This window comes from Monopterus albus, unplaced genomic scaffold (assembly GCF_001952655.1).
Source record: "Monopterus albus unplaced genomic scaffold, M_albus_1.0 scaffold334.1, whole genome shotgun sequence".
NCBI lineage: Eukaryota > Metazoa > Chordata > Actinopteri > Synbranchiformes > Synbranchidae > Monopterus > Monopterus albus.
Window position 1 is genome coordinate 236645 of NW_018128214.1, and position 22022 is coordinate 258666.

The following is a 22022-nucleotide window of genomic DNA, read 5'->3' on the forward strand; positions in this document are numbered from 1 at the left end:
AGATAGGATATCCCTATTTAGTGGCGTTCATTTGAATCTGTCTTTGCCGAGTAGGTTGATTTGTTGCTGTTGTTGTCGTGAGAGTTAGTAGTGTTGTAGCAGATTGTGTATTTAGTGGAGAATCACTGTAGATAGATACTAAGATAGACCTAAATAGCGTCTGATATAGATAAGATATATATATATATTGCAGATATAGATGAGCTATACATAGATATATTACATATATAGAGAATATATACCTAGCACCTAAGAGCCAAGCATGGAAGAGAGATGGATCCGGCACCAGAGAACAGCCAGCAGCCAGCTACTGCCAGTAATCCAGGTAGGCCTATACATGACAGTTACAAAGGATTACTTATGCCCATAATTTTGTGTTATATTGCCCTGTGATACCGTTCAGTAACACTGGATATTTATGCAACTTAATGCATTGTAATGTATACATTCTCCCTTCCAGGCAAAAAAATGCGAGACCTTGATGACTGTTTGGTGAACTTCATCATCAAGGATTCTCAGCCGTTCTCTGTTGTGGAGGATGTTGGTTTTAAAGAGCTTGTGGCAAAGCTGGACCCCACATACACTCTACCAACAAGGAAGGCACTGAAGAACATGGTGGTAGCAAAGTATGAGGAGGAGAGGGAGAAGGCCAAAGCTGAGATCCAGGGTGTTGAGATTGTGAGCCTCAGAGCAGATATGTGGACCTCCATCAACATGGACTCATATCTTGCTGTCACCTGCCACTTTGTCAATAACAATGACCAACTGTCTGTTACGGGTCCCAAAATGGCGATCTGGAAAGCACAGATATATTTAGCAACAATGAGGACACGAGGCTTTCAGTTCACGTTCCAAATTGTGTCTCTTTTTTTCTTTAATATTACATTCAAATAAACTATTCACAACAACATTTCTCCAAGTCGTCCCTTTCCATCTTTACACATTCTTTGTGTCCATATTCAGCACTCACAATTACGCTCTCTTACCCAATTTGTGTTCAGATCTGTCAGCACAATATATATATATATGACCCCTTATGGAAAGTACTTCCCAGTATAAGTATATAAGGTAGTTACCATCAGCTCCACCTTTACCAGCTGCAGCATTAAAGTGATGGACACAGTAATTAGTCACTATGATCCAGTATCAGAGACGTTACTGGGACACGGGGTGTTCTGCTGGATGAGTACTGGTACTTTAGATACTTCAAGTATATTTGGATGCTGATACTTTTATTTTAGTAACATTTTGAATGCAGGACTTTTATTTGTAACAGAGTATTATTACACTGTTGTACTTCTGCTTTCATTGAAGGACCTGAGTACCTCTTCCACGGCTGAAGTGAGTCTAATGTTCCTCAGTTTGCTCTGAAGGTCTGGTGGTAACAACATGACTTTTCACACATTCCCTTTTTCTCTCTAGTTTAGTTTGTGTTTTAACAAACTATTCAGATTTTAGTCAAAAGCCGGTTCATCTTTATCTTGTGCTCAAACAAAATGTCACGAAACAGCAAAGTGCATGAAATCAGTTTATTACAAATGACGTGGTGATACAAATAAATCCTGTTGGCGATGAACACGAGTCCCGAGATGTGCAGATCAAGTGAAGTGAATAAATGAATGGGGAAGGTCTGATTCCATTAGAAACATTGCGGCCGACCCTCACACGACCAAATACATAAAAAAGGTGTGTGTTTTGCTTCATCTACCCAGCCTGTTTCTACAGCTTCTCATGCACTGTAACACAAGTAAAACACAAACTGCAGGTGGCCCGACTGACCGGTCACCTGTAGCAGCAGCAGATACATCATCACAGCAACGGCCAATCAGGTGATAAATCAGTACATTCTCAAAGGCTGTAGAGCAGTGCAACATAAAAGCCACAAGGATCTCAGCCCATTTGCACAGGTTGTCAAATAAAAGAGCCTCAAACTCACCTGCCTCACATTACAGGAAGCATGCACTTTAAAAATAAAAGTCTAGAATATCCTCTTTTTACTTGACAGCAACAGCTCACGGTCTCCTCCAGTCACATTCATGTGCAAGTCCAGTGTCCTGACCCGGTTAGCCTAGCTTAGCACAGCTTAGCACAAAGACTGGAAGCAGTGCCGGCTATAGTGAAGGGGGTCACATGAGTCACATGTTCTGTGTTGTGTGCTGTTACTTGGTGCATATCATGCATCATTTTCAGAATCAGACCTGTACACCTCACAGGAGAGACCCCGCACACCTTGGACACAAACGGTCTGAACTCCTCCCCTCTGGACGGCGCTATAGGTCACTGTATGCCAAGACAACCAGACACAAGGACGGTTTCTTCCCTGGGGCTTCCCTGGCCGGCACTTAACCCAGGACTATGTAACTGGACACAGCATCACCACAGTGCCATAAACTGACCACTGCATACAGCAGTCTGCAGTTGTTCTCCCACAATGTGTGTACATATATATATATATAAATATATAAATATATTGCATCTCTTTTTTCCTATTTGATTGCACACATTCTGTGACTGGCCTGTGAAGACTGTGGGATGTGGCTGAAAGCTCTGGAAAAAGTAAGTTGACTGGGAGTGTTTTGTCAAACACATTATACACAGTCTGTTCCAACGTTTTCGATGCTCTAACAGTAAAGCACATCTTTCTTTAGCCTTTGATATACATCAGGTTGTGGGAACTAAAAATACAGACATTATGTGCACAGACTTGTAGCTTGCAGCCATGTACGCATGAAGCTTCTGAAGTCTACAGGAAGTCCAGTAAGGCTGCCCCGGGGGTGCTACCGTCTCGGGGTACAGTCACTATCAGCCCGGCTTTGCACCGACTGGACGTGACGCCAAAGACGAGAGCTACTTAATCCAGAGAAACGATCCTGTGTCGGGTCACACTAAAGAAAACGGGGTAAACTTTCTGAATCCGAGTTCAGTGTGTCTCCGTACAATGGATGGTTCAAACAGAACGATCCAGGGACATCTGTGTCGTCACAGCGCGTTTCTCATAGTAACTAAGTGGCATCACACAGTTTGGGAGCCCCCACCTCAGAATAACGAGGAGGCCACCATCACCACTGTCACGTGAGATGCCGAGTTCTAATTATGAAGGAAACCAGCGAACACAGCTCATCTAATGACCTGAACAGTATGATCTGATGTCACTGCTACGCTTCTGTGCGCGGTGTGTTAAGAGTAACACGGCCAGGCCACGGACCAACGGGGGTAGAGGTACCCAGGCTGCAATACGTCCGACCACACTGATGTCTCGGAGCACACCTGGCTGTGACGCAGACAGGTGATGCATTTAAGGACCAACAGGATGTCTCTTGTTAAATCTGCGGTTTCCTTTTACGTTAGGGTGATTCATTTGAGGTCAACAGACATTTCAAAGAAACGTCTCCGACTTTCAGTACTCGCAACATTCAGCTACAGCTGAAGCAGTTTCACAGTCGGCGCACAGTCACGGGGCAGCCAGCAGCGCCCAGAGCGCACAGCACAACACCACACTGCGCCTCGTCCCTGTTTCCTGACTGACGCGCACACAGCTGCAACTTTCTCTTCATCAACACAGACAGAAAACTGAGACACACAAGCTCTCATCTGTTCAAATGCAACACAACAACAGATTATCAAAGCACAAAGTTGATCAGTATATGTCTGAGCAGCTGCTTCTTGTTGTGCGATGTGGAAGCAGTTCTACATGGTTCTAGCTGACACGCAAAATGTTTGTGTTCCTAATGACTGAATCACTGGGCAGAGGAGAGGGTTGTTTTGGACAGTTCCCGTGCGTCCACACCACCAACAGGTTCCTACAGACTGATGAAGAGAAACTGGCTGTCACTGGTGACACCCCGCAGTCACGCCATGCACGAGAAGTTTCACATTCACGTCCACAGAGAGTCCAGACAGAGACGGTCATGTTAAAGACACTGCGCTGCAGCAATACAACAGTGGACACGATCAGTTTGATATCATGTTGTATACAGCGCCTTCTGGTCGTAATCATCACGTGCACGATGACACAAACAATGTTTGCACATAATTACGGACACACCAGTGGAACATAAACATGACATTAGTCCGGCCAATCTCTGCAGCTAATCTGTGTCCCGTTTTAGTGGCCGTCTCCCTCAAAGGACGCGGTCCATAAAGACAGGAGGTGGCCCCTTAAGGCTGTGCCTCTGGGGGTCCGAGTCCTCTGAATGTCAGCAAGTATGGACATCAATTGGACAGGCGTAGCCAAACCACTGAGGTGAATTTATAATCGAGATGTGACCTTAGTAAGAGATGGCCAGCTAAAACAGAGCACAGCTCATATGCACATCTCTGGCAGAAGCACTGTAAATACCAGAGCAACAACCCACAGCCACCACGGTCGACTGCTGACAAGTCACGGGCAGAACAAGGCCTGTTGGTGAACCTCAGAAACATCTTAAAATGAATCTTCTTGCTCTTTTCAGACTACTCTAACTTCTGAGGAACACCTTCAGACATGGCTGCCAAGCAGATTGAGGATGAGCCTCTCTGTGTGCTACAGCCAGTGATGATCTGGGTCGGACCAGGTCACTGCACAGAGGCAGGGAGACAGAGCTGCTGGTGGCGTGGATGCACAGTTACTGTCCAGATGTGCTACGGTGGCCAGGTCAGGCCATGTAGTGGGCCCCATCAGGTCCACGAGGGGGTCGTTTGGTGCTTTCATTGGCGTTGGAAGTTGAGAGGGTTCCACGGGGTTTAGTGGCAGCTTTCTTCTCCTTCGAGGATGGTCGAGTGTGACCAAGAGACGACGTCCCAACGGCTGCAGTCTGAAGACTCCCACTGGGTTCCACAATGGTGTTTATAACTAGGCAAGAACCAGAGGACATTCTTAAGCACACAGGTCAAACTGAATCTCCCCCAGGTTGAGATTTTATAAAAGCTGTTTAGAAAGATAGATTCAGATCTGTGCTAGACACATATAACATAAAAAGGAAAAATAATGCCAAGAAACTTGCTAGGTAAAAACTTGCTACACAAATTGCTAGAGTCTAGAAGAGGGACTGGTCAAGGGCAGGTTTAGCCTAGCTTAGCACCAGCACAAAGACAGGAAGCAGAGCGAAACAGTTGGCCTAGAACCCCACTACACAGCTGTTTACTCAGCTGTCTAAAGCTTTGTCCAAGCTCTGCCGTTTCTGCCGAAGGACGCTTCTTTGCAATATTGAGATTAGTTTGGCTGTTCCACATCCAAACTTACATTTTTGCATAGATGTCAGTGTTATTTCCAGTTATGCTGTGAATAAAGTCAAGGCTAATATGAGGCTCAATTCAAAAGCAATAAAAAAAAAACTAAATCACTGTTCACCTTTGACTGCTTCTCAGTCAACCTCTGTGTACAAATATCTAAAACTGTGCCCCATATTCTGCAGATAAAACTGGACTTTAATTTTCTAGTCACTCTTTTGATTAAGCTGGATATAAAAGTGAACAAAATACACCTTCAATTCTGTGCTCAGTAAACACAACATATGCAAACCCAAGTCTTCTGTTACCTTCAAGCTGCCTTTGGACTCTCCTCAGCTCTTTCAAAATGGAGGTAATTTCCTGTGACATGAAAACAAAAACAGGAGAGAAGGCTCCATCTGTGTTCCATTAAAACATGAGTGCCATTATAAGTTATTATTATGAGTTTTCAGAAGAACCTTGTTGGAGGTTTTCAGGATGGGGACTTCATTTTCTGTGCTGATCTTTGCCTCGATCTCCTCCCAGACTTCTGCCTTGTTCTGGAACAAGACCCTGAGATGAACATACCGCAGGGTTAGTACGAGTATTAATAAAAAAATAAAGTAAAAACATCAGCCATATCAACAGGCCCAGAAACCTGGACCTGAATCTAAGGAGCCTTTGACACACAACCAAAGCGGAAATGAACCTTAACTCAAAATAACCGAACAGCAACTGGACCCAAAGAAGAAGTGACCCACACACAAAACTGGACCCAATTACAAAGTATTTACACAAGGTGCATGTTCCCTATTGTCATCAGTAATGACAAATGTTCTGCACTCACATTAAATATCCAACTAAAACCTCTGCCATTCCAGGTTTATCTGCACCGAGTAAATACAAATGCTGTGGCTAAATCTACTGCTACAGTGAAAACCATCAAGAGCCTCCTTACTTCATTTTTTCAGCCAGCTGCTCTGTGTTCTCACGAATGGCCTGGGACAGCTGAGACACCGGATTCAGCATCAGGTTGTCCAGAATCACCTGGAAGGGTTTATCAGAAGGAGCAAGATGAACTCAGAGCAGCGGCCTGTGACATCAGCACTCACCACAGTTTACTTCCTGTTTCCCCAGCACACCAAAACTAACTGCAGCACTGTCATGTCCTGTTTCAGTGTGAACTGGTCACACAGCAGGTAGTCACGGACCACTCTGACGCCTCTATAGAAACATTTTTAGTGTGTTTAGCTGGTGAGGGGCGTGGCTTAAGGATGGACACATCAAGCTGTCGGCCAGCACGTTGACCCAGAAACAGCTATCAATCAGGTCTCATTCCATTGCTGTCACATGTTGTTGTCTGAGAGATTGATAGAATACATTTTTTTATTTGTATAATTAATTTTAAATGATATATTTAACTGATAAAATCCCGAGGACATGCAGGCCTCCATCTAAGAAATGACATATGGATCATACTGACTAAAACTAGCGTCACATTAAAAGCTAAACTTCAGATTTGTGGCACTGAGCTGCAGTGTGAACGCAGCCTCAGTGGGACCAGACAGTGACCTCTTCGCGGTTCCACGGACGGCGGTGCTTAGAACTGGGCTCTGGTTCATTCATGTTTGCATCCAGGTCCAAGACGACAGCAGAGCCTGGAGGAACCTTCTGGTAGTTTAAACTGGCCTCAGGAATATGTTGGACCAGCTGGAAAGAGAGTAAAGGGAGTCGGGCTTGGTCATCCACCTCTGCATACTAGTTGTCAAGCCAGCGAGCAGCTGGTCGGTGATGGTGGTTCTCCATGAGCGCATGCACCAAGTCAACATGCAGCTGCAATGGAGGAGGGCATCTGTGTATGCAGTGAATTTAGGTAGTGCTGGGATACAGTGCACTAACAACAGGGAGATGTGGGAGTGCAGGAGGATCCTACTGGGCACCAGCTACAGCTCCATGAACTGACCCAAACCAGTAAAACCAGTTCATTAACGATGTAGGACAATGGACATTTATGGACAAAACTACCAAGTAAGCACAAAACCAATCTGAGCAGTAAGCAGTCTGAACATCAGGAGTTGAGAGGGAGCAGGGAAAGATTTCAAAGCTAGAGGTTTGACGGTAGATGGTGTAGGGTGGGGTTGGTACAGTCCAGTAGAACTGGTTTGGGTAGAGATGTGCTGAGTAGGGTAGGCCTCACAGTAGAGTAGGGCTGTAGTGGTTTGGTGTATAGTAGGGTAGGTTTGGGTTGGTGGTAGTGGGGTAGAATCTGAGGCAGACTTCGGTAGAGCTGGGGCAGGTACAGTGGTAAGTCTGGTCAGAGTTTGGTTTGGTCAGATAAACAGAGATGTGCTGAGTCTGGGTAGAGGCAACCGTGGGACAGGTAGGACAGGGTAGGCCCAGGTCGGGTCGAGTTGGGTCAGCCTGGGTTCTTAAACCTGTTTTGTGGCGGCATTCAAAACCTCGATCCTGCAGATGGATTCCAGCTTGGATGTGTTCTGTGCCAACTCCGTAGTTTTGTTGTTAATAATATTCTGTACTAAACCAGCCAATCAGACTACTCTCAAGATTAAAACATCAAATGTGCTTCAGAAACAACCAAACACTGATGAGAGGGGAGTGTTATGATCAGCGCTGGGAGGGGCGGGATGGCAGCGGAACAATCACAGTGCAGGAGGAGTGATGAGTTAGACACCTGAGATGGTTGAAGCCCACATAAGTATGGATAAGATGGCGTCTGCACAGCAGAACAGAGACATGAGAATCCAAAGCATGATGAGGATCCTGTCAATCAACCTGGATCTCATCTTTAGAAACCAGGACGCTTTGAAACTCTGGGGGTCATTATTGATCAAGGTGATCAATAAAGCCACAAAAACATGGCCTGGGAAATAATAACACACACACTTTCCAATTTAAACTGGAGACACATTATGAACTAATAAGAAGCAAGTCAACTTGCACACCACAAGGTGACATCAATCAGAGAAGTGCAGTCTGTCATTTTTAAAATCATTGGTTACAGACAAGTCATCGTTAACATCACATCTATAGATCAAGTAGTGTGTTCCCAGTTTTAGGGGCTGCGGTATGTGTGGTGGCTGTCTGACTGTTCATGGCCCACCTCCTCCCTGGCAGAGATGGCGGAGGCCAGTGTGCTGGGCAGCGAGCTGGGGGAGGTGGTGGTGCCAATGCCAGAGCTCGGTGAGTCTCCATCTCCAGCAACATCATGAATTTCCTTCGCCAAGATGGCCAAATCCTTAGCCAGGTCCTGACTGAGCCTGAAGGGGAAACACAAGCAGAAGGTCAACATGGAGGTTTGAGTCAGCTGGTACCGAGACCAGCCAATAGCAAGTTACATATGAATATCTCATTGTTCTTTTACTTGGCGATCTCAGCACTGTGCGTGGACCAGTTCTGGTAGGGGTCAACCTCATTCTGGTCCTCATCCTCCTCTGTCTCCTGGGAGACAGACTTGGATCGAGTGGCGGCTGCCCGGTGGGCACGGGGAGTCTGGGCGGAGGTGGAGGGGTGGGAGGAGTGTTTGGTTTTGGGAGCACCGGCACTCTTCTCGTACTCTTCCTCAGAGGATGAGGAGAAGTCAGAACCTTTCTGCCTGCGACGGGAACCTGTAAAGATTCAGACTCTGTTGTTGTGCAGCCTATGGCAGGTGAAGTTATAGTTTGTGGAGCTTGTTGGATAAATTCAGACATTTTACTCAAATCCCTTTTTCATTCTGCATCAATGTTGCACTCATTCAGCAGCTCAGTTCAACTGACTTTCAATATGAATAACTTGCCTCCACAGCAACAGCCACCGAGGCTCATCACAGTTCAGGACACCATCAGACAAGTCAATACAGTGATTTCAAAATGTCATTATACTACTTAGAAACATCCAGGATCTGGATTTATACACTGAAGTGCAGTCGCCTCCTAATTCCTGACATGACTGAAGATGATAGAGATTGATGCTGTGAAGCTGTGTTTCCATGGTAGCAGCAGCAGACTCCAGGGGCTCGACTGCAGTGACTCACAGGGGACCAAAATCTGATGTGATCCACAATGCTAGTAAAAGGGCAGATGTTCCTGAGAGCTGAAACAAATGCTGGTCTAAATGACTCTCTAAGGTGGTAGTTAATTATCTGTTGATCAGTCTGTGCTGACAACAGTGGAAGTCAATTTACTGCAAACAAAAACACAGAGCAAGTCACACAGTGTCATTTGTATCCTCCTGCACAGTCAGCACATCATCTGAACAGTGAAGTACAGTGGAGGAACATCATGATGTGAGGCTGCTCCGCTGCCTCTGGACCTGGACCGCTGTCATCGTGGAGGGAAAATGAAATCCCCAGTTTATCCAGGTGTCTTACAGGATGATGTCAGGGTGGCTATTGGCAAACTGAAGTACAGAACAAGCTGGGTGATGCAGCAGGATAATGACCCTAAACCTCGAAGTAAATCTACTACAGATTGGCTTCGGAGACACAAAACCTGCCTATTGGAGCGGCCGGGTCAGACAAGACCAGACTGAAACAAATTATTTTACTGATGGCAAACAAAATTTGGTCATTTAAAAATCTGAACCACTAAATTAGAAGAACAAGTGTATAAGTTTTCATTAAAGACCAAGGTGTCTGTGTGTGTTTTGATTTGGACTTAATATTTGCAGTATTGTGAATGGATTAAGACCGAGCACTCTGTTAAGGCGTCCAGGTACTCCAGCTCCTCGCACAGCCCAAAGACACAGAGGCTGGGTTGACCGGTGCCTCTAAACTGCCCATAGGTGTGAATGTGTGCCAGTGCTGTGGTGGACTGGGGGGTGGATGGGGGTACAGGTGCATATTACCTGTTGAGCTAACCCTGGCACATTTACACTGATGCTGCTAATGTTAATGTTGATTAATGGGCAATATACTATGAATAAACAAACAAACAAATAAAGCAAACCACCTGTGACTAAAGGGACCATGAAACCAGCAGAATCAGCCTCTGCTCTGGATCAATAATGGTACAGATGTTGACATCCTCAGGAGCCAGACCATAAAACAGTCTGGTAACCACATACTGAAGAAGAGACAAGGTTTAACCAAACCATTATGTGTTGATAAAAATTCAGAAATTCTAACTTACTGGTGCTGGGGTACTTGGCTCCACTGGACCGGGTACGTGTCAGTGGTTGCTTCGCGGGAGCTCCGCCCCCTCTGCTCACAGCCTGCCGGGCATCGCCCACTGATGTCTTCCTGGCGGTGGCAACAGACTCTGTATTCCGACTGGAGACACTGGACCAGCCCGTGGAGGATGCCTCGTTGTCGCTGGGAGTCGTGAAGGAACCAGTCCTTTTCCTGGGCATCGCTAAGATGTCCAGCCTGGACAGCTTCTTCCCCTCAGAGGACACTTTGGGTGCTGTGGCGATATGGTCAGAATTCTGGGAGCCCCGGTCAGTCTCAGTACCTTCATTGTCTGAGGCCTCACCAAGTCGTGCACGACGAAGCATGGATGCTCGAGTCGGTCGTGGGGCTGACAGGCTATTGGAACGTGTCAGAACCTGCTGAGTCGCTGTCTTGGGTGACTTTCCGTTGTCTTCTTTCTGAAGAGGGGCAATGTGTCTCTTACTGCGGCTGGACGGCTGAGAAATTTCATGGTCAGATGATGTTGTTTCAGTCCAGTGTGAACCAGAGCCCTGTTGGCCCTCAGACAGATCCAGAGAGCCACGGTTCCCCGCACTGCGGCGCATTTGGAAGCGCTTTGCTGCCTCTGCCTTGTTTGAAGCATCGGTAGTCACCTGACTACGACGTTTCTCAGAGAGTCGTTCACGTGCAGTAAGCTGCCGTCCCTTTTCTTGAATGGATGGGCTGGAAGAGGACTTCTCCTTCTGAAGGCTGCTGATGGCGGGACGTTTTTTAGAGGAACAGGTGACTGGCGCGTTTTTGCTACTCACCTGGCTCACTGTGCTCGCTGTGTCCACATCAGACTCACCAGAAAGGGAGTCGTCCATGAGCCTGGAAGAACCTCCTTTCTTTGAGCTGCGACCAGAACTAGACGAGGGAAACTTGTTGTCCAGAGAGGACAGAGTTTCCTGGGCCTCTTGAAGGAAAGACTGAGTGTCCTGGATGTTCTCCCTTCTCTCCTCCAGGTCTCTGATAGACGGGTGGCTTGAAATGTGGGGAAGCCTCTTCATCTGAGCGGTGTCGCTGGGCTGGTCTTTGGTGAAGCTCTCCTGCCGAACAAAAGATGATATGCAGCTGTCTTTAGTAGGGACAGAATCCTTGTCCTGTGTTTGGAGGTTTGGAGCAGAGCTGTTGGGTTTGACACCTGTCCTCCTGGGTTCATGTCCACTCAGGTGTCGGATCAGGATGGTTGTAGGGGGAGTTTTTGTGGGCAGGCTGTCTGTCCTCTCAGATTGTTCTGGGCTCCGGGCCTGGTCACCTTTGTTTGGATGGTCTTCAGAGCCAATGTAGAAGGAGGTGGATTTGGCAAATGGAGAGCCTTTCTCATGGCCTTTAAACTGAAGACCAGCAGCCCCTGGAGATGTAGCTCCAGTCCTGACCTGAGTCTTCTTGGTTTTCTCCAGACGGGGTCCATCATCTGAGCGGCTGGCATCACTCAGGCTGTCTGGGTCCACGTCATCCTGAACAGACAGGCGCTGGCTGGATTCCTGTGGGCGGAGAGGACCACAGACTCTGTCCAGTGGTTCCTGGCCTTGGAAAAATTCATGACGAATGAGGATACTTGGGGTGACACTATCCAGCTTTTCTGAAGGAACCTGGGGGAGCAGTCGTCTTGTCCTGGAGCTGTGACTGGACTCTGAGTTGTCGTAGCTGTAACTTCCCATTGACCGGCTCATTAAGCGCAAATCTACAAAAACAAGGCATTTGATTATCCTAACTTTTCATATTAGAGTCTTCTATTGTCTATGAATTCAATTGTTGTGTATTTTCAAGGGAACATACAGTATTTTATGTGACTTATGTGTTGCATCTTTTTTCACCCTAAAACATGATTGAGTCCATTTTGTTCCTTATTGTAGACCATGTGTGATGGAAATGGTGCTATACAGCAACATGAGATTGTGCTGCATTGTTCAAATTTCTCCAGGCCAGTGTCAATATTATAGTTTGCTCTTAAAGATATAGTCAGCGATTCGAAGTCATTACACTTTTTTGTCATATTCAGCTAAATATTCCTCACATTTCTCTGCCTGGTCTTTCATTTTGTGTGCTCCACAAACCCCAGGTGGGCGTGTGCTGTGCTCGGTCTGTAACAGGCCAAAAAAGGGATCGGAGTCGGTCTGGCTCATTTCGACCAGTCAGCACAAGAAGGCGCTCTTCTTAGTGCACTGCATAGTGTGTGTGTGTGTGGGTGCGCGTGTGTGTGTGTGTGTGCAGCTGAAAGGCAGAGGTGGCTGACAAAGTACCAGCTCCAACATTTCCTCTTACAACTATACAACTAAACAGCCAGGAGGAAAAAAGACAGAGGCACAAAAATGTGAAAAAAAAACAAAATCTATAACATTAATCAGGCAAAGTCGGAGACCTGTGAAAACGTGGATACGTGCTGCTTTTTCTAAATCAGCGTTTCCTGAGACATTCAGCTAAACTGTCAGTTTGTAGATGTATGTGTTTGTTGTGACTTCAGCCACAGCAGCTGGAGGTTGGTGTGAGAGAATAACTGGAGTCTGTAGCTGGTTCGCCACATGTTGTGCCCCGGTCACTAGTTTTCTCCTTTGGCGTCAGCTCTTCCCCCAGTCACTATAGTATCGCTGCTGTGGTTACAAGCTCCTAACCGAAATGACTTGTGGATTTGTGCTTGTGGTGATCAATGCGTAGACATTCTTTTGCCTGAATCACTGACTATACCTTAAAGAATACAAATAAATCATCAATTAAGACTCCAAGGAAAAGTGACTGGATTGATCAGACAACATGAGGAGGTCTGAAATCCATTAGTGCCAAACTAAGACAAGAGTGCTTATTATTATTACCAAGAGGTAAGTGGCAAGGCCAGTGATCAGGTGTGGTCATGCAGATAGTATAGGCCTTAATAGCAGGTGGAGCTCTGGGGTCACTGGAGGTCAGATACCCAGCCCTAAAAACACCACACTTATACTTTTACCTGACAAAATGCTCAAATAGGAGTCGAACAGTACCTTCAAGACATTCCCCTTGAGGTGGAGTGGACCCAGGCTCAGCATAACCATCTGCCAGACTGGCCCAACGGGACACCCACTTAGGTCCTTCTGGACCTGCTGCATGACCAGATGGAACCTGAAACATAAAACAACATGAAAATGTGAGACCAATGAGTCCAACAAAACTTTAAAGACTGAACTATGTAATAGGAGGGAATAACACCACCAGTCTGCATGCACTGGGATGAGAACATGCTGCTCAGGTGTTTCTCCAGGGTTTGATTCAGTTTTTACCTGAATGGGGCCTGCTGGGGGGCCGCTGTTAGCAGCTGGGATAAAGCCATGCAACGGGTCCACAGTGCTACCTTCGCTAGGCAGGTAAGCTTGCTCATCCTTGCCATCATTAATTACAGGTCTATAAGCTCCCGTGTTCACACCACTGTACTCTGGAGAGTCGAGGACACCAAACACCTGTCAGAGCACAGGGCATGCATGAGGAGGGGCAGGACCAGGGCAACAGGAAGGATCAAACAGGACAGGTTCCGTGCATACCTACAAACACAGTGTTTCATATCATACTGACACTGATCTCCAACCTCTTTTGCTGCCTGGATCATTTCTGTACTGACAGTTTATTGCAGGCTGGACGATTCAGCGAGGAGGCAAACAGTGACTGACAGAGAGCTTGGCAGTAGATCATACATTTGGATCATTACACATTAGGGTTTATTTCTCCTTAGCCCCACAAAGAAACTCTTAAGCAATGTTCTGTTAGCTTGCTAGTTGTAACAGTAATAGAAACACAGCACATGGATCCTGTATTAAGTGTCATGCCCACAACGCTAGTTATTACAGCTTCAACCGTACATGGAGATGAACCATGTCTGATGGATCTACTGTCTCTCAGTGCAAAGAAACATTTGTTAGTTTATTAACCAACTGCTGTTTTGCTCGAGTGGTTTTCTGTTTTGGTCACTGTTACACCAACCTGGGCAGGTTTTTGTTGAGCAACTAAAAACCCTCAGGGTTGTACTTTATGGTCACTGTGAGTTCACCTGGTCGATCATGCTGCGAGCTTCCTCCACCTCTTTGTCCTGCGACTCCGTCTCGATGGTGTAGGTCCCAGCATCACTCAGGCTGTCATCCTCCTCATTCCGCATCATCCTCTGGGAACCCTTGAGGTCTCCTCCACGGACAAACAAGGGCAGCATGGGGGACATGGGCGGCGCAGAAGAGTGGACCGGAGAGGCGTTCTGACTGGCAGCGTTGGTGGGGATGGAGGACTTTGAGCTGGCTGGAGGCTGTAAGGGGGAGGAGGGGTAGGAGACTGAAGAAGGAGCTGCAGGTTCCTGGGGGGAGGGAATCCTTGCTTGTGGAGGTGACACCATCACCGGTGGTGCAGACATTGGTGGAGGTGTCTTGTCCCTTGGTGGGGAGGAGTCCTGTTGACTCAAATCCTTCAGGAATTCAGCAGCAAACTCCTGGGCCAGCTTTGACTTCTTCCCAACACTGCCGAAGGGTCTGATGATGATGCCAGAAGACGAACGAGAGGAGGAACTCAATGAGGCCGCCTCCCCCTCTGTCTTCTCCCTCTTCAGAGAGCTCGACCTCTGAGGACCCCCGTGACCCTGGCCCTTTAGAGGAATTGTCACCTGCTGTGTGGGAGGGATGTGGCCGTGCACGGATGCCGGCCTCTCACCACCCTTCCGCCGCTCCAGTTTGGCCTTCAGGGTGGAGTACGAGTCAGCATGGGCAGGGTTGTGTGTGAAGGATTGTGAGCGCTTTTTGCGTGGGTTGTCATCAAAGAACTCAATGATGAAGGCCTGCTGGGTGAGATGCTCAGGGGGCCCCTGCTTGGGTGTTTCTGTAGTAGGAGATGGAGCCTGAGGAGGGCTCTGGGACAGGGGTCGCTCAGGGGCCCCAGGTGAGGCTGGGGCCTTTCTGGGTGGAGAGTACTGCAGTGGCTGGTGGAGTTTCTGTACCGGAGCAGGCTGCTGACAGTGCACACACTGTACGCTTCGGACTGCTCTGATTGGCTAGACTGGTGAGCCTGGACAGGGTGATGGGATTTAGTCCTCCTCCCTTTTAGGACCGGGTCCTCTGAGTCACTCTGGGTCCCATCTTCGTGATGATGACCTGTCAATAAGAATAAAATCATGAAACCTCCAGTGACATGAAGTGTTGTTCTGCTGTTCGCACTGAGAATCAGCATCCACTCTGCAGCTCTGGGAACTTTCCAGCTCTTTGATTCTATAAGACTTACATCAACCCCTCCACCCCCACTTCACCTCCCTTCCAAATAAAACCACAAGAAGCTCTTTCCAGACTAATTTGTACATGATAAATCCTAAATCTACGTGAGCTGCAGAGCTGTGGACAGGTTGAAAGCAAAAATACAGGGATTAAAAAAGCAGTCCAGTCTACAAAGGTCAGAACCAAGGTGTTGGACAGACACCGATGTCGTCTGTCATCAGTGATCAATGGAGAAAACAGGATTGATACTGAGACATGAAAAACCCTGGCACGGCCCCATAATGACTCAGACACCAGGTGAGACTGACCTTTGAGCGTCTTGATGTTCATGGCGAGGTCACTCTTGGTGCTATAAACATCTTCACAGGTTGGACGTCTCTTCATGACACTGACATCACTGTGGACCAGCCAATCAGCCACCTTGCTCTCTGATGACATCAGCTCGGCAGGTGCGGCTGTGATGGTCATCTTGGTGGGCGGAACCTGCTGCTTCCTCTGGCGGGTGGAGAACTTGGTGACATGGTCTTTGATCTTGATTTTGCCAGGCATGCAGTCGTCAAACTCGATGGTGAAGGAGGCGTGGCTCTGAACAACAGGCGGGGTCTGTGTGGGAGGTGAGGGCGGGGCTGGGGGCGCATCCGTGTCCTTGGTGGGGATCTCGTGTAGCTCTGCCCCTGAGATTTTGGGGTGCTGGAAGTCCTTGGTGGGGATCTCGAAGTAGCTGGGTTCACGGTGGTAAGAAGGGAAGACGGTCTTTGGTTGGGAGTCTGACAGAGATCCGGAAAAGTCTGGATCCACAGCCAGAGCATCTTTCTGCACCTCTGACCAAACACATTAGTAAGGACATACCTTTTATATTAATACTGGTACTAATAATGAATTAACTGTAGTAATAATATACCACCTGGATTCTGTGAAACCAGTAAAGCTCAAGAAATACTTTTATAAATTCCTATGGGATATTTACCTGACTCATCTTCTTATTAATTTTCTTTAAAAAGTTGTAATTCTATGGCAAAAAGGATCAATTTTGTCATTTTTAACAGCAACAGACATGTCTTCCACTTACTGTAAAACTTATTCACATTACTTTCCCAAACACCTCAAACCTACCGACGTTGTTCTTATTTCCTTTTTAAACGTACATTAACAAGCTCTGACCGTACCTCCACTTTAATACTATTGTTATGAAAATGCACCTTTATTGTGGACAATATGAAGTTTTATGAATGGAAAGCTAATTATATTTAGTATATAAGAAATGCAGATTAAACTACTGACAATAAATTCAAATTATGAGCAGATTACATTTGAACATAATAATAATAATATATAGCTGCTGTGTAACCTCAGTACATGTACACATTATTATTATGGACATATTTGTTTGCAAGTTGTCACTAAATCATTTTCAAAACAAAGGCTTCAGCAGATTATTTTCATCTCAGAGTTAAGAATTTAAATACAACAGCTGTGGAAAGGTCAGACACGGGTGTTAGAGCACACGTGGACCTGAAACCTGGTCTCTGTGCTTCACTCTGAGCCCACAGTCCCTAAAGATGACAACGTATATTTTTACCTGGATGAGGCTCATCGCTGGTCTGAACTTTACTCCCATAATCCTCCTCTCCCCACCAGGACGGCTGCCCGTACAGAGGAGTGGGCCGACACACTGGGGCCTCTGAAACACATAGTCACTGCCTTCGTTATGCCCTTTAGTTTATGTCATTCTGAATTATTCATCTGACTTCCTGAGCCTGCGCTGTGTCTCATCAATAAGGCTCATTTGAATTTGAAAAGCAGAGAGATTTAACAGCTACACAATGTTATCAGTAAAGACTGATTGAGCTTCAAACAGGAAGGTTTTTGGTTCTATAATGAGGACTCATTAAAACATAATCATCAGGTACCAAGACAGTTTCAGAGTACTCTGTTATAACGCGTCATCTTCTCTCTTTTCTTTGTGTGCGTTTATTTTCCTGTCAGCGATGAGCGTGTCTGATTATAAAAGCTGTTAAACCAGCTGAACGTCATCACAAATGATTCAGATTCAGCACCAATGCAGCAGTTTGTCACAGGATATAATGTCGTCGTCCCACAGTAACCTTTAGACCCTGAACGCCACACAGGAAACCATCAACCTTCCACAGTAAAACACTTGGCCATGTGAGTAAAGCTGTGTAGCCTTACTGCTTTTCACACTGACGGTGTACTGCACCAACTGTAGTACTGTGGAAGTACTGTAGTAGGAGCGCAGTACGGTATACACCCGAGGTGGCATTCTGTGAACCAGTGGAGCAATAGTGCAGTACTTGAAACAAAGGTTCGAGCTGATAATGGCAGTATTTTTGGTGGTATTCAGTGCAGTTTATACTGTGCTTTGTGTCAGACTCTGCTTCTCTCTGCTTTGAGTTATTTGCAGTATTTAACACAGTATTTGTAGCATACCTTGCACCAGACTCTTGGTACTCTGGGTTTTTTCTGCTCTCATCCGATCCTCCGGCTCCGGCTTCTTCCCCTCTGGTGTCTTCAGGCTCATCTGCAGTTGACTGCTGTACTTCTCGTGCTGAAACAACAACACACTTCACTTTAAGTGACAGGGAGGACAGACAGCGGACGGTACTGCAAACAGCCAAAGGTGAACTGCATGTACTGATTAATCTTTTCCTCATGGTGCTGGATGAACAAAACAATTTGAAGTGAAAGAGAGGAGCTGTGCACGTGAAGTTATCAAGTCTTCATCACTACAACAGTGAAATGCAGCACACTCAGTTGTTCTTCTCATCTTTGTATACATGATGGTTTTCTGTTGTTGTTGTGTTAGTAAAGGAGACAGAAGAGGAAGTGATGGTGCCAGCGGTACCAACGGACCCCCATGCTTTAAATTCTGACGGGACACTCACAGACCACAGCTACATCAGTGCGGAGGTGTGTGTGTGAGTTTGCATCAAGCAGCCTATCTGTTGCTGTCACACAGGCATGTGACCACACTCTCTGACCTTCAGAGCCTCCTCTGGGACTTTGTGTTGACTTTTTTCCAGGATATACACGTGAGAATGTGGAGGGAAGGTTAAGGAAAACACTGCAGTGATCACCAACTGACACACACCGACAAATAAACACTGACACACAAAGACGTGGCATCTAAAGGATATCGTATCCAAAGCGGATGATGTCGGACAGCTTGAGGGTGATGTAGGTCTGATCAGGAATCCTCAGGTCGTTCACAAACGTCTGCAGAGACAAACACAAAGAACAACACTAAATCAATGAACCGGATGTATTCTTTTCATCTGCAGTATAGGTGGTGTGTTCACAGACACTCGGCCATATTTACTGAAATATACAGAATTAGCCCCGGACACAGAGGAGTGTGGCTGGAAAGTTAAAGCCTGCCCTGTGGAGGTTGCTTGTAGGGGTTTTGTGGCCAAGTGAGCTGCCTCCCAGTTAGGTAAGTTAGATATAAAACGGCAGCAAGATCCAGTGAGTGGCGCTGGAGCAGAAGGACAGTATGTGAGACGGGTAGAAATAGGTTAAGTGCTTTGAACAAAATTTTAAACTGCAACATATGTGTTGATTATGCCTGCTAAGGTGAAATAAACTAGAATAGAAGGACGAGATTAACAAAGGTTTGTTACATGTGGCAGGCTGGAGGCCTACTTCCTGGTGTTAGCATGAGCAAGGTTCAAGGACAGGGTTCAGGATGCTTTGTGTTAAGGGCAGGTTAGGTCTGGAAAATGGTGCTGCTTATTGTGGGGCTTGGAAGATTTATGACAGCCTGGCCTGACACCCCTCCCCTCTGGAGCCACATAATGGGTAAATATCATTTAACACGTATACTGAGCTTCTATATGAACGCTCTCCCAGTTTAATTCTGTATTACTGGCCGCTGATCATTCCTAAATGTCATCAACTGTTGTCATGTTGCTTGATTGTGGTGGTGTTTGTCATGTTGTTTGTTGTGTTGCCCTTCCTCACCCCATTCAGGCTGCCCAGGTCTTTCACCAGGTGTTCGTCGGTAGTCGGGTTGTAGTTGATAACAGCGTGTTGTTTGTCCACGCTGCGCGACTGAAGCAGAGAAACAGACCAGCAGTCAGCAGTTCAACCCCCTTCAGACATGCTAATAATCATTATCAAGTCCCCATCAAATATGAATTCATATAGAAAAGTCAGAGACATTTGGCAGCTTTTCAACTCAACTAACCCAAAACTTTGAGTATTGTAGAAAGCAGGACAATCAGGATACATCCAAAAGAACAAATAATGTTTGTTACTATTTCCTGTTCAGTCCAGTGTCCATTAACCCAACTCAGGACTCTTAATGTGAAATCCAAAACTTTGTCCTGCTTTCTACAATACTCAATCAGGATACATCCAAAAGAACAAATAATGTTTGTTACTATTTCCTGTTCAGTCCAGTGTCCATTAACCCAACTCAGGACTCTTAATGTGAAAATCCATCCCTTTCTTGTGTCTACCAACACAATATGTTGCATTTATGAAGTTGTGCTGATGAGCACCAGACTGATCTGATCTTTCGCCGTTTAGACTAACACCTCTTCAACCGAGCAGGACACACTGAGCGGACCAGACCGAGCTGGATCACCTGCAGCATCAGCTCACAGTCCTCCCGGCCCACGAAGATCATCTCCCTGGGGAGGCGGTGTCGAGTGCCCGAGCTGCTCACCAGGAACCATGATGTTACGCTCATCTTCACAGGCCTGCTGGGAAACCCCAGAGCATCCTGGGACATGTAGGCCAGACAGAGAGAGAGGGAAGAACATGATCCACATCCTATTAGAGCATCTTACTCATGTGACATCTGTGTTACATGTTACAATATTTCCAGTAGTTAAGAAGAGAACTCCATCCCTCTCCTCCTGCTACCAACACCTTTATTTTAAATTTGCCATCTCTATGAAGCTGAAGAGATCTGATCTGAAGCCACTTCTCAAAGCTCTTCGGTCATTACCATCATGCATCTTGGCCAAACAGTAAGCCTCTCCTCCAAACTCAGCCAACCTGCCTGATACGTCTCAAACTGAGCTTGTGCGACTGTGACACCACAGCCAGAGAGCACACGCCATCACGTGTACCTCACTGAGCTACACAACACTAACAACAATAGGTGGCATCACATAAATCACTAGAATGACACCTTTTCACTCTGATGACTGTTGTAAAGTATATGAATGAGTCAGATGTACCTTTGTATAATGGAGTTTACTTGTGAAAATAAAAAGCTGAAACAAACAAACGACAAATCCTGAAATTCCACAGTAATCACAAAAGAAAACCCTTCCCACCTGATCCATGTTTCCAAACACAGTCATCCTGAAGCTGCTCGCTGGTCTGTTGGTGAGAATTACTACTACATTGTCTAACAAAATCATTAAACCAGTAGAACTCTCCCATGAAGCAGATTCATTTCTGGAGAACAAACCTGGATCTGACAGAACTCACCAGTGCGTGACAAGTCTAACTGCTTCCAGTTTATTCTTATGATGCATGTTCATATTTACTGTAGTTTAAAAGACACTAAAATCTAAAACTAAAGTTACATAAGTTTAATATTTCATATTCACACCAAGTTCCTCAGTTTGCAGCCTTCCTCTACTGATGCTTCTAGAATCATTACCTTAACCTATTGTTTACCGTGTGGTTCCAGTTCTGGTTATTAAAAGTTATTATTCAAAACACAATTTATTATTGTTCTGAATAATTTGCACTATATCTAAAAACTAGTTTATGCCTAAACTCTGTCCGGAGTCTAGTCACTGAACCTGAACTCGAACATGTTCGGTTTGAGGACTCGTTACTATGGCAACAGCCCCACATTAACTGTAAGGAGCCGAGAGGTCCAGACAAGAATGCAAGTGATGCAGGTCTGAAGACCAGAGTCCAAACCAGACTGGTCCAGTGGCTGATCCGTTTTCCTCTGCAGTCACATCAGGACCAGGACCAGACTGAGTCTCGTCCGCTCTGCTGCTGCTGAAACTCTCCGTTAGTCGACTGAGAGAAAATTAGTCACTGCCACTTAAGTGTCAAGACTTTCTGCTTTGTTTAACGGAGACCACATCGGGACTGAAGTCTTGAAGTAGGACTGAGGAACTGAGATGGACGTTTCACTGCTCAGTTTGTCTCTGTGCTGCTGTGACAGTGAATCTTACTTCACAGACCAAACAAGTAATGAGCTACTTAATAAAATAACCTTCAGACAGTGCTTGGTCTACGCAGCTCCGACTACACAGGCCTCAGTCAAAGGATCACGTTTGGTTACACGCTGAAAAACAACCGAACCTGAAGGAAACACCTGACAGAAGAGGCACCAACGAAGAAGAAGAGCACCGATTGGATCCTCACAGCTGCACCTTGTATCTCAGGAGGTTTGTTTCGTCACACTCATCAGCCATGAAGCCTGTCAGAGCCGCTGCTCCAGAGGAAGCAGCCTGCAC

General features: G+C 46.2%; 1 protein-coding gene across 1 annotated transcript; it reads right to left on the reverse strand.

Moving 5' to 3' along the window:
* Positions 1-1515: 1515 nt before the first annotated feature.
* LOC109974474 (centrosomal protein of 170 kDa protein B-like) lies at positions 1516-20311 on the reverse strand. The gene is given in 19 exon segments (XM_020624677.1): positions 1516-4831; positions 5517-5568; positions 5667-5760; positions 6146-6234; positions 6760-6897; positions 8309-8465; positions 8570-8813; positions 10317-12041; positions 13333-13450; positions 13609-13785; positions 14370-15326; positions 15329-15450; positions 15876-16388; positions 17147-17248; positions 18016-18133; positions 18567-18625; positions 18723-18801; positions 19546-19635; positions 20174-20311. Coding segments are annotated over 19 exon segments (5136 nt in total). The 5' UTR covers positions 20279-20311; the 3' UTR covers positions 1516-4634.
* Positions 20312-22022: the final 1711 nt, after the last annotated feature.